Source organism: Nomascus leucogenys, chromosome 21 (genome assembly GCF_006542625.1).
Source record: "Nomascus leucogenys isolate Asia chromosome 21, Asia_NLE_v1, whole genome shotgun sequence".
Lineage (NCBI taxonomy): Eukaryota > Metazoa > Chordata > Mammalia > Primates > Hylobatidae > Nomascus > Nomascus leucogenys.
The window spans coordinates 13416-26247 of NC_044401.1; the positions used below are offsets into that span (position 1 = coordinate 13416).

General features: G+C 40.4%; 1 protein-coding gene across 1 annotated transcript in view; it reads left to right on the forward strand.

The window, feature by feature from the left end:
- Positions 1–739: 739 nt before the first annotated feature.
- Positions 740–12832, forward strand: part of POLQ (DNA polymerase theta) — a 93099-nt gene continuing 81006 nt past the window's right edge. Inside the window, 6 exon segments of the mRNA XM_030802183.1 lie at positions 740–760; positions 762–867; positions 3220–3432; positions 10200–10342; positions 11976–12180; positions 12516–12658. Of these exon segments, the coding sequence (XP_030658043.1) occupies positions 740–760; positions 762–867; positions 3220–3432; positions 10200–10342; positions 11976–12180; positions 12516–12658 (831 nt within the window).

Below are 12832 nucleotides of genomic sequence, written 5' to 3' on the forward strand. Positions count from 1 at the left end.
TCGGATGCTGCTACTGCTGGTTGGTGGTACACACCTTGAGCAAGCGTTTTGATTTTGGGGCTTTGAGTGGTAATCAGTATCCGTAATACTCTACTTCCTCAGCAGGTTCCTTTGATCCCCTCCTGTGGGCTTGGTCTTACCCTTATACAGTTTCCTAAACTTTGGCGCACATTGGAATTGCCTAGGGAGATTTAAAAATTCTTCATGTCCAGGTCACACCCCACACCAATTATATAACAATGTCCAGGATTAAGAACCAGGCATCAGTATTCTTTTTTTTTTTCTTTTCTTTTCTTTTTGAGACGGAGTCTCGCTCTGTCGCCCAGGCTGGAGTGCAGTGGCGCGATCTCGGCTCACTGCAAGCTCCGCCTCCCGGGTTCACGCCATTCTCCTGCCTCAGCCTCTCCGAGTAGCTGGGACTACAGGCGCCCGCCACCACGCCCGGCTAATTTTTTTGTATTTTTAGTAGAGACAGGGTTTCACCGTGGTCTCGATCTCCTGACCTCGTGATCCGCCCACCTCGGCCTCCCAAAGTGCTGGGATTACAAGCGTGAGCCAGCGCTCCCGGCCTATCAGTATTCTTAAAAGATCTCCAGGGGATTATAGTATGCAGCAGTTTCAGAACAATTCCTCTGCTATTTAGCTCTATTATGATTTAGACAGATACACTTAAAGAAGCTGAGCTAAAAGCAAATGGTGTTGATAATTTTTTTGTGACAGGATTGGTGAAACCCTCTGAATGCCCACCAGTAATTCTGGAACAAAAAGAACTCCTGGAAGTGATGGATCAGTTAAGATGTTTGCCTTCAGGACTGGACTCTGTATTACAGAAAACTGTACCATGGGGAGTAGCATTTCATCATGCAGGTATTTCATACTTATAATCTGTTATTAAGAAACCTCCAAAATTCCTCATACTGTCTTAACTTTTATATTTGTGTACATTTATTTCTTGTTAAACACACTTAATATCCTTAGATCTTTTTAAGAAATTGTGTGGGCCGGGCGCAGTGGCTCACGCCTGTAATCCCAGCACTTTGGGAGGCTGAGGCAGGCAGATCACGAGGTCAGGAGATCGAGACCATCCTGGCTAACAAAGTGAAACCCCGTCTCTACTAAAAATACAAAAAATTTGCCGGGCGAGGTGGCGGGTGCCTGTAGTCCCAGCTACTCAGGAGGCTGAGGCAGGAGAATGGCATGAACCTGGGAGGCGGAGCTTGCAGTGAGCCAAGATCATGCCACTGCACTCCAGCCTGGGTGACAGAGTGAGACTCTCAAAAAAAAAAGAAATTGTGTGGGCTGGGCTGGGCGTGGTGGCTCACTCCTGTAATCCCAGCACTTTGGGAGGTTGAAGCAAGTGGATCACCTGAGGTCAGGAGTTCAAGACCAGCCTGGCCAACATGGCGAAACCCCATCTCTACTAAAAATACAAAAATCAGCTGGGCGTTGTGGCATGCACCTGTAATTCCAGCTTCTCGGGAGGCTGAGGCAGGGAGAATTGCTTGAACCCAGGAGGCAGAGGTTACAGTGAGCTGAGATCGTGCCACTGTACTCCAACCTGGGTGACAGAGCGAAATTGTGTGATACATTAAACAAGAGTAAAACGAACATGTTTCAGTTTACTTATTTGTATATAGTAGTCTCCCCTTGTTGACAAACTATGTTCCAAGACCCTCAGTGGATATCTGAAACCATAGATAGTACCAGCCCCACATATATGATGTTTTTTCATAGCATGTTAAAACTTTTACATGCATCTGAAATGTGTATGTGTGAGGCGGTATATATATATATATACATATATATATATATATACGTGTATATATATATATACATACACGTATATATGTATATATGTATACGTATATATGTATATACGTATACATATATACGTGTGTGTGTGTATATATATATATGGTATATAGTAGTCTTTTGTGAGGAATATGTTCCAAGATCCTCAGTGGATGCCTGAAGCCACAGATAGTACCAAACCCTTTGTATACTGTGTTCTTTCCTATATAGTCACATTATATAGTGCCGGTAGTGTATACAGCATGGATACACTGAATAAAGGGAAAATTCATGTCCTGGGTGGTAGGACATGCAATTTAAAACTTATGAGTTGCTTATTTTTGGAATTTCCCTCTTTATATTTTTGACTTTGGGTAACTAAAACTATAGAAAGCAAAACCACAGATGGGGGAAAACTACTATATACACACACACAAAATTTACATTGTATGTAATTTATGATGCATACTAAAAAAGTGAACACCTGTGTACCCACCACTTAATTTTAAAACTAGAACCCCAGCCCTTTAAATTTTTAAACAAAATTGAAAATGAGCCAGCTAAGTATATATTCTATACACTGTTTTTCATTTATTCATGTGTTTGTTCATCGCGTATTTATGTCAGAGGTATATCTGACCAGTGTGATGCGTAGGCCCTGAAGATATCTTGATGAATAAGGCATATCACTACCCACAAGGAGTTCATTGTCCAGAACAGTGGTTAGCAAGTTATAGTCTGCTAGTCAAGTCTAGCCTACCATCTGTTTTTGTAAATAAAGTTTTATTGGAACACAGTCATGCCCATTTGTTCTGTTGCTGCTTTCATGTCACAGTGGCAGGGTGGAATAGTTGCCGCAGAGACTTGCTGTTTTCCACAGGAACAGGAAAAGTTTGTGGACCCCTGGTCTAGAAAATAAGATAGAGGTATATTAGAGGCAGCAGATTCTACTCTTTTTTTGTTATTGTTGTTTTGTGAGACTGAGTCTCGCTCTGTTGCCCAGGCTGGAGTGCAGTGATGTGATCTCAGCTCACTGCAAACTCTGCCTCCCAGGTTCAAGTGATTCTCCTGCCTCAGCCTTCTGATTAGCTGGGATTACAGGCGCCCACCACCATGCACAGCTAATTTTTGTATTTTTAGTAGAGGCGGCGTTTCACCATGTTGGCCAGGCTGGTCTCAAACTCCTGACCTCAAGTGATCCACCTGCCTCAGCCTCCCAAAGTGCTGGGATTACAGGCATGAGCCACCGCGCCCGGCCTGATTATACTGTTAAAGAGGTAGACTGTGATGACTCCTGTGTCAACAGTCATAACAATAGTTTCAAAAATCTTTAGAGGCTTGAAGCAGACTCTCAAATCCATTTGTAAGTGAACACGTATAATATTTTCATTATATATCAATAAATATATAAAAACCTCCTTTTTTTAGGTCTTACTTTTGAGGAGAGGGATATCATTGAAGGAGCCTTTCGTCAAGGTCTCATTCGGGTCTTGGCGGCAACTTCTACTCTTTCTTCTGGAGTGAATTTACCTGCACGTCGTGTGATTATTCGAACCCCTATTTTTGGTGGTCGACCTCTAGATATTCTTACTTATAAGCAGATGGTTGGTCGTGCTGGCAGGAAAGGAGTGGACACAGTAGGTAAGTGAGTTTGAATTTAATTGTAGCAGCATTGCTGAAGGACAGTGTTTATTTGAAATTTGACTAGTGCCTGGCAACCTGTTTCTCATCATGCTGTATGTCTTTATTATCCAGTGCACTAATGTCATCATTGTGGATTCACTTAATATTTGTAGTGAGTATGAGTTATGATTTTCATATATATATTATCAACTGTTGATTTTCTACAAATGTTGAATTAACGTTATCTTTTGTATACAGTAAAATGATTTAGTATTATGTAAATCAAGATGACTTCTTATTACTTAGCTGGAAGATGATTTTTAATTTCTAGGTGTAGTCTACTCTTTAGCACTAATTAATTTTCATAGATGTTAGTTCACCTTAGGTACTGGTCTCAGAAATCAGACAAGGATGCTGGGACGCACCCTCACACTTTGGGAATAGGAACTTGACATCCCATCTTTTTTCTCGAAATTGGTGCTGGCTCTGAAAAAACACCTTTTCATTTTTTTACCTTGTATCAGCAAGTTATGATTTTTTTTTTTTACCAGCAATCCAAACAAAAGTTTTTTCTTAAGCAGTGAGGAAGAGGTTTGTTTGAATTAAATGTCAAAACGGCAGCAAACTTTATTTCTAATGTGCTGTATCATTATATGTGTAACTAAATCATTATCAGCCATCTAACATTGAAGAACCTTGGGAGGAACATTCCCTGCCACTTTCTACTCTAGGACATAATTGACTCCAATATTTTATTAGATATGTCAAAAAAAAAAAAACAGGCAAACAGTTCTGTGGCTACTGAAGAGAAATTAGGAAATCCAGGAGAATAAGGAAAGTAGATGGGAAATGGATATTCTGAGTAGAGGAAGCTGGGTAGAACTTTTATTCTAAAAGTTACTGAGGAAGTAACTTTTAGAATAAACTGACTTGTCACATGAAGTCCCCAAATATGTCAGTTCTCATTATTCATGGATTCCATATTTGAATTTTCCACCTTAACAGAATTTATTCAGAATCCCGAAATAATATCTCTGGGGCTTTGCGGACATATGCAGATCTGCGAGAAATTTGAATCTTTCCACCACACTTTCCCTGCTGCGGTTGAACAAGCCAAAGCTGTGCGTTTGTTTCAGCTCTTATCCCGTGAACAAGCTTCTTTTTAATGGGCTAGTTAGTGCCACATTTTTCACATTTTTGTGCTTTTAGTCGGTGATTTTGCTGTTTAACATGACCCCCAAGCAAAGTACTGAAATGCTATCTAATGTTCCCTAGTGCATTAAGGCTGTGATGTGCCTTATGGAGAAAATATGTGATAAGTTTTCTTTAGGCATGAATTATAATGCTGTTGGCTGGAGCTCAATGTAAACAACTATGTACATTAAATAAGATGTCTTTAAACAGAAACATGCATAAAACAAGGTTTTGTATTGATTAAGTGATGAAAACATTTTTACTAGAGGCTTGCAGGAACCTAATCATCTATTTTCCTTGGCAGCAAGGGTTCAGTATTCTGTGTTCGTGGCAACTTAATAGAACATGACTACCACAAATACCAAAAATTGACTGTAATTTATTGGTAACTGGATTAGTTAGAATATAAATTCACTACTATAACAAAAACCAATACAATAAGTGTTTAACAAGATAGATGTTAATTTCTTTCTCATATAACAGTAAAATTGTATTCTAGGCCTTACATGATGTAATTGTAATTTAGGCCTTATATGATGGCTGTAGTGTGTCGGGACCTAGTCTTCTATTTTGTTTTAATATTTTCAGCAATGTAGTTTCTATCCTCAGTATATGATGGCTAGTCCAGTCTCTCTCATCACATCTGCATTTCAGCCATCAGGAAGGGAAGATGAGGAAGCAAAGAGCATGCCCTGCCCTTTAAGGCCGCTGCTCAGAAGTTGCACATAGTATTTCTCTTCACATATAATGGGCCAGAACTTTCACATGGTTACATTCCCCAACTGCAAGAGAGGCTGGGAAATAGAATCTTTAGCTTGGGTGGCCACGTGCTCCACTAATACTTAAGAAGATGTGCATGGTTATTGGAACAGCTTTCAGTCTCAGCACCAGTAATAAATGACCCATTTACAATCCCTGAAGGGCATTGGTCAGCCTTTCTTTTAAGCCCTGAAAATTCTGATGACAAAAAAAAAAAAAATCTTCCAATTTGTTGGATTTTTCCTACAGCTGACATCAGAGACGTTTATCCTGTTTCTCTCTTACTTTACCTACAAAATATGCAGATTACATGTATATGCTTAAAAAGATTTGGGGGAAGAGATTGAGATTCTTCCTTCCCATTCCTATTTGCCTACCTCTGTCCATCCCCAATTTTCAATGGACTCACACCTCTGGGGAATGGAGTATAAGTCCATTTTACATAGATAATCGTCTCTCAGGGACAGAGGGTCTTTTAGTTAATGTAGAAGATAAGGAGAAATAAGAAAAGAAATAAGATGAGATCTTATTTGCCTTGTTATGTTCTTAGCTTATATTTATTATGGGAAAGAACAATTGGAAGGTTAGTGCCCTGGGCTAATTATCAAGCCTTAAATCAGACAACATTCAAACAGAACTAAAATATACTGTAATAAGTTCATTTCTGAGGTCTTAAAGACTTCCAAGCTTTTGATCTTACATATCATTGTATTTCAGGATGTCATATGACTTGCTCATAACTTCAGGCTAATGAAGAATGTAGGAATATAGTGTTTTATATTCACTATGGAGACTTAAATACTTGGTCATGCTTTTTGTATCGTGTAGCATCATTGGAAATTCTGTGCATTTTATATTCCTGGACAGTACATGGTGTTTTATTTAGATGACACTTCAGTCTTTCCATAGACTACTTAGAAGCTTCCAGTATAGGATGATGGTGCTTTGTGCCAAAATAGCAATTTGCAAGTTCAGCAGTCAGTAATAAATTATTTGATTCTAAATAATTTCAACTTCCCTCTTGTGATGTGGATGAGTCCTCCCCAGACAGGTGGTTGCAGGAACCTGTACATATATACTGATGATCATTTGGACATTTTATAAACCTTGCCCATTCAGGAAAAGGGCAGTTCGTTTTGTTGAAGAATCAAAGCCCTGAAAGACCTTTAAACAGTCCAAAGTGGCTTGTTTGTCTTGCTGCTAATGCTAGTTGATTCATTTTCTAGGTAATTTTATATGTGTGTGTTTTCTTTCTTAAGCTGGGCTGTTTTGTAGCCATTGCAAGAGCCAGGTGTTATATTCATGTGATTTTTAAAAATTGGATATTGACAAATTATAATTGTATATATTTTTGAGGCACAGAGTGATGCTATCTGTATACAATGCAAAATGATGGAATTAAGCCAGTTAACATATCACCCCCAAATACTTATCATTTATTCTTCCTGTCTAACTGAAACATTTACTCTTTGACCATCTTCTCATCCCTCCAACTCCCTAATCTCTCTCTCTTCTGCTTGATTGAGCCTGCTACTAAAGCTTTGATTGCATTTTTCAGTTCAGTCATTGTATTCTTCATCTCTCAGATTTCTTTCTTTTTTATTGTTTCTATTTCTTTGTCAAACTTCTTGTTTTGTTTGTATATTTTTTCCAAATTTTATTTAATTTTTTATCCATATATCCTTGTAGTTCATTGGACTTTTTTAGGAGAATTATTCTGGATTCTTTCTCATTTCACAGATCTTCATTTCTTTAGGGTTCATTGTTGGAGCTTTGTTAGTTTCTTTTGAAGGTATCTTGGCTTCCTGGTTCTTTGTAATCTGTGTTCTTGTGTTGGTATCAGCACGTTTGAGGAGACAGCTACCTCTTTGGGTTTTATAGGTGTTCTTTGGCAGGGATAGAACTTCACTTGTCTAGCCTTTGATTCTGAATAGGCCAACTGGCAGCAGCCCTGAGCAGGCAAAGCTTGCTTTGGATTCTGTAGATAATTGGGCTGCTGCCTTTGCTCTGAGTTTGGGTGGGACTGCTGGCTGGGCTCTGCTATCAGGTGAACCCACAAGCTGAGCTCTGCAGTCAGGCAGAGTTGCTGGTTTGGCACTGCAGTCACCTCTCGGCTGGGCCCCAGAGTGTATTCCTTGGCCAGATGGTACCCCTATTTGAGATCTGTACTTGGACAGTGTTGCAGGCTGGACCCCAAGGTTAGGTGGAGTTGCTATTCTGGACCAGTGGGCCAGCTGTTATGCTCAGTGGAAATGCATGATTCAGCATGGTGGCTCATGCCTGTAATCCCAGTGACTTGGGAGGCTGAGATGGGAAGATCGCTTGAGCCCAGGAGTTTCAGGCTTCAGTGAGTTATGATCATGCCACTGCACTCCAATATGAGTGACAGAGATCCTGCCTCTAAAAATAAAATAAAATAAAATAAATGCACATCTGAGGTTTGCCTCCCTGTTTAGGTGGGGACTTGGAGTGGGTTTTGAGACTGAACTGAGAGCTGTTTAAACTTCCACCCTTGGCAGAACTAGTCCCTGCACTTTGCAAAAATACAGTATGATAGGCATCTTCCACCTGGGGCAGGTCCTTGAGGCTGAGCTTGAGCACTGTTTAAAATCCCAGGTTTGGTAGAACTAGCCCCTGCTCCTTTCCAAAATGCATGGTCATCTCCTTTCCTGGGCAGGGTCCTCATGAGCTTTAACGCTGGGCCTGGAAGCTGGCCATCTAAAGATTCAAGCCGGGTAGAATTTCCTACCACTTCTAGAGGTGATCAGTTTGGCTTTGTCCTGGGCTACACTGTTTAGCTGTTAGCTGGTACCTCTGATTGGGCACCACCACTGGCAGGTACACAGAGCCACCACCAAGATCTGCATGCTGGTTGCCGTAAGCTCTTTGGTTGCCTCCTTGCTTTGTTTCTGCCTGACCCCAGGTGATCTAGCTGTGCTGTTACCCAGCGTGTTCTCTGTGAGGTGAGACTGGAGTTGGCTTCTTGGGAAGCCTCTTCGAATGCTAGGGAAGCTCTATGTTCTCTGGTTCTCTTTTCCCACTGTAGAAGCCATGAGCCCTGGGGATTCCTTTCTGTGTGGTACTATGCTGACTTAGGGGAGTGGAAGGGGTGATGAGGTCAAAGTGAGATAGTTTCTCTTACTATATCTTGCAATTTTTATGTAGTTTTGTGGTCCATGCATAAGTTTCAGACTTATTCTGAAACCCCAAGTTTTGGGGTTTTTTTTTTTTTTTGGTTATTGTTGTTGTTGTTGTTTTTTTTAATACACGGAATTTTGCTCTTGTTGCCCAGGCTGGAGTGCAGTGGTGCAATCTCGGCTCACTGCAATCTCTGCCTCCTGGGTTCAAGCGATTCTTGTGCCTCAGCCTCCTGAGTAGCTGGGACTATAGGTGCGTGCCACCATGCCCAGCTAATTTTTGTATTTTTAGTAGAGGCGGGGTTTCACCACGTTGGCCAGGCTGGTCTCCATCTCTTGGCCTCATGATCCAACCTCCTCGGCCTCCCAAAGTGCTGGGATTACAGGTGTGAGCCACCTCGCCCAGCTGTTTTGCTTTTTTAATGGTGCGTATCTTTATAATCATTTCTGGGATAAATAGCCATTGATCATCAAGTTTATAATCCCTTTACTTTATCCTATCTTGATTCTCAGTTTGGCAGTTGGGAAGGATAATCTGTACTTTCTCTTTGCCTGGGGTGGTAAGGATATTCCAGCACTGTGCCAGTTTTATTAAAAAAAAAAAAAAAGTATTCTTCATTTGTCTTTTTGAACCTCTTACCTGTTTTCTTTCCCACAGTATTGGATTCATTTTTGAAGAAAAATTATGATTCTCTCTAGTCATAATGGTTGCAATAATAGTTTGTTCAAATCGTATAGTTGTATATGGCTTTAACATATAAGTGCTTTCATGTATTTTTGTTCATTTTGTTGTCACAATAAAGTATTTAGATTAGTAAATGTTGTAATATAAATTTTGGGTATCTACAAGTATTTTTGAATTTATTTTATCATATAACTGGTAACAATTTACATTTGCATTTTACTTTATAGGTTTGAAAGTACCTCTATTAATTACTTCATTATTCAATAATAATGGTTAATCCTGTAGGGGAAGAAAAAGACTTTTCCTCTACTTTCTTAGGTTCTGCAGTTGGGACCTGCTAATTAAATTGAGAGATTAACAGGAGAAAAGGCATATAAACTTTATTTGATGCTAATATTTTAATTTTTATGTACATGGAAGCCTTTATAGGAAAGGATTGAAGACCTGAGAAACTGTTTAACCTGGGGTCTTATATAACATTTTAACAATGGGCCGTAAATTGTGAAGTGACAAGAAAAAGGAAAAGGTATCTGGGCTTCTAGGGGCAACAAATTGTGAGAAGGTAAATATATGGGGGAAACTAATGGAAGATAGAAGTTATTTTAGTAGGTAGAGTTTGTTTGTGCAGACCCATCTCAGTGCTGACCTGTCTCCAGTGATAAGGGTTGTTGTTCTGTATGGGAGAGGGAAGGGAAAACATCATCACAAAGGGAAAAATTTATTCTTGCTTTTAGGCAGATAGGGAGAGGACAAAGAGTTCTTTCTGTGTTTGCTGCTTCCCAATGGCTTTCAGCTCAAAATAATCCTTATGCCAAAGTGGCATATTTTGAAGTAGCATATTCTGATCCCCTTCTGTCCAAAGTTCCAAAAATAGCCATAATTTTATTACCATAACAACCACTATCATCTCTTGTCTCCTTTTAAGCAAAGTAGAGCAACTTAAAATCTCTTTAGCAGATATCTTATGGAACTATATTGGGATTTTGCAAATGCATATCTTTTGGTTATAGGCGAGAGTATCTTAATTTGTAAGAACTCTGAGAAATCAAAAGGCATAGCTCTCCTTCAGGGTTCTCTAAAGCCTGTTCGCAGCTGTCTGCAAAGACGAGAAGGAGAAGAAGTAACTGCCAGCATGATACGAGCTATTCTGGAGGTAAGAGAGTTTGCTAAATTACCATTTGCTCTTTTATGCCTAAATTAAAGTGGTAAAATATTAGTATATGAAAATCTTAGCTTTATTTATTTATTTTTTTAGTTTATTTTTGAGACAGAGTCTCACTCTGTCACCCAGGCCAGAGCACAATGGCATGATCTCAGCTCACTGCAACCTCCGCCTCCCGAGTTCAAGCAATTCTCCTGCCCCAGCCTCCCGAGTAGCTGGGATTACAGGCACACACCACCATCCCTGGCTAATTTTTCTACTTTTAATAGAGATGGGATTTCACCTTGTTGGCCAGGCTGGTCTTGAACCAGCCTTCAGGTGATCTGCCTGCCTTGGCCTCCCAAAGTGCTGGGATTATAGGTGTTAGCCACTGTGCCCGGTGCTTTATGTTTTTTTTTTTTTTTGAGATGGAGTCTTGCTGTGTTATCCAAAATTTCAGATGAATTTAATGATTCATTTCTTTTTTTTTTTTTTTTAGATGAAGTCTGGCTCTGTTGCCAGGCTAGAGTGCAGTGGTGCGATCTCAGCTCACTGCAACCTCTGGCTCCTGGGTTCAAGGAATTCTCGTGCCTCAGCCTCCTGAGTAGCTGGGACTACAGGTGCCTGCCACCACACCCAGTTAATTTTTTTTTTTTTTTTTTGAGATGGAGTCTCCCTCTGTCGCCCACGCTGGAGTGCAGTGGCGCGATCTCTGCTCACTGCAAACTCCGCCTCCTGGGTTCACACCATTCTCCTGCCTCAGCCTCCCCAGTAGCTGGGACTACAGGTGCCCGCCACCACGCCTGGCTAACTTTTGTATTTTCAGTGGAGACGGGGTTTCACCGTGTTAGCCAGGAAGGTCTTGATCTCTTGACCTTGTGATCCGCCCGCCTCGGCCTCCCAAAGTGCTGGGATTACAGGCGTGAGCCACTGCGCCCGGCTCACCCAGTTAATTTTTGTATTTTCAGTAGAGATGGAGTTTCACTGTGTTGGCCAGGATGGTCTCGATCTCCTGACCTCGTGATCTGCCCGCCTCGGCCTCCCAAAGTGCTGGGATTACAGGCATGAGCCACCATGCCTGGCCCACTTATTTTTCTTTTTAAGAAAATATTTACTTTAAGGAGAACTTTTCTGTTGTCATTAGGTGTTATCAACAGTTACAGTGAGTTGTGATGGGAAAGTTAATAAAGAATCTCTACATTAAGGTTCTAAGAACATTTTAAAAAATGAGAATGAAATAGCTTTCTTTATTTTATATTCAGAGGGCTTGCATGTTTTGTTTATTTATTTTTTTAATTTTTTTTTTTTTTTTTTGAGATGGAGTCTCGCTCTGTCGCCCAGGCTGGAGTGCAGTGGCTGATCTCGGCTCACCACAAGCTCTGCCTCTTGGGTTCATGCCATTCTCCTGCCTCAGCCTCCCAAGTAGGTGGGACTATAGGCGCCCGCCACCAGTCCAGCTAATTTTTTATATTTTTAGTAGAGACGGGGTTTCACCGTGTTAACCAGGATGGTCTCCATCTCCAGACCTCGTGATCCGCCCGCCTCGGACTCCCAAAGTGCTGGGATTACAGGCGTGAGCCACCGCGCCTGGTGGCTTGCATGTTTTCTTAAAAAGCTACAGAAATTTTCAAATATCTTCTTTCAGATAATAGTTAGTGGAGTGGCAAGTACATCACAAGATATGCATACTTACGCTGCCTGCACATTTTTGGCTGCAAGTATGAAAGAAGGGAAGCAAGGAATTCAGAGAAATCAAGAGTCTGTTCAGCTTGGAGCAATTGAGGCCTGTGTGATGTGGCTACTAGAAAATGAATTCATCCAGAGTACAGAAGCCAGTGATGGACCAGAAGGTAAGTGTGACTTCTCAGTTGCAATTTACTCACTTTTTCATCTTTAGTGAAAGTGTATGACTGCTCAGTGAATGGAAATTGTCTTTTCATGTAGTATAAAAGGAACTTGATTTTTTGAGCAGCATATCAACTCATTTTTAGTAAATCAGTATTGTATTTAGCAACATCAGACCATTATTATAGAGCCTGCTCATACATTTTCATGCACTGGATAAGGTACTATTTGTAAAATTTATCAGCCGGGAGGGTTAGCATGGAATACAGAAAGATAGTATTTTGTTTTATTTTATTTTGAATGTTTGTTCCTCTGTTTCCTCACCCTAACCCTAAACCAGGAAAGGTGTATCATCCAACACATCTTGGTTCGGCTACTCTTTCTTCTTCACTTTCTCCAGCCGATACTTTAGATATTTTTGCTGACCTGCAAAGAGCAATGAAGGGCTTTGTTTTAGAGAATGATCTTCATATTCTCTATCTGGTAAGTTCTGTTTTAACGATTATGTTTGTGAAAATAGGGAGAAAAAAATAGATATATAATCCTGAACATCAAAGATACCCCAACAGAACATCTCGTCTGTTTTCCATGCCTAGGTTAGTACTGGTGGGAATAGAGAAGAGGTAAGAAGAGAATTGTTTTAAAGTAATAATCTAA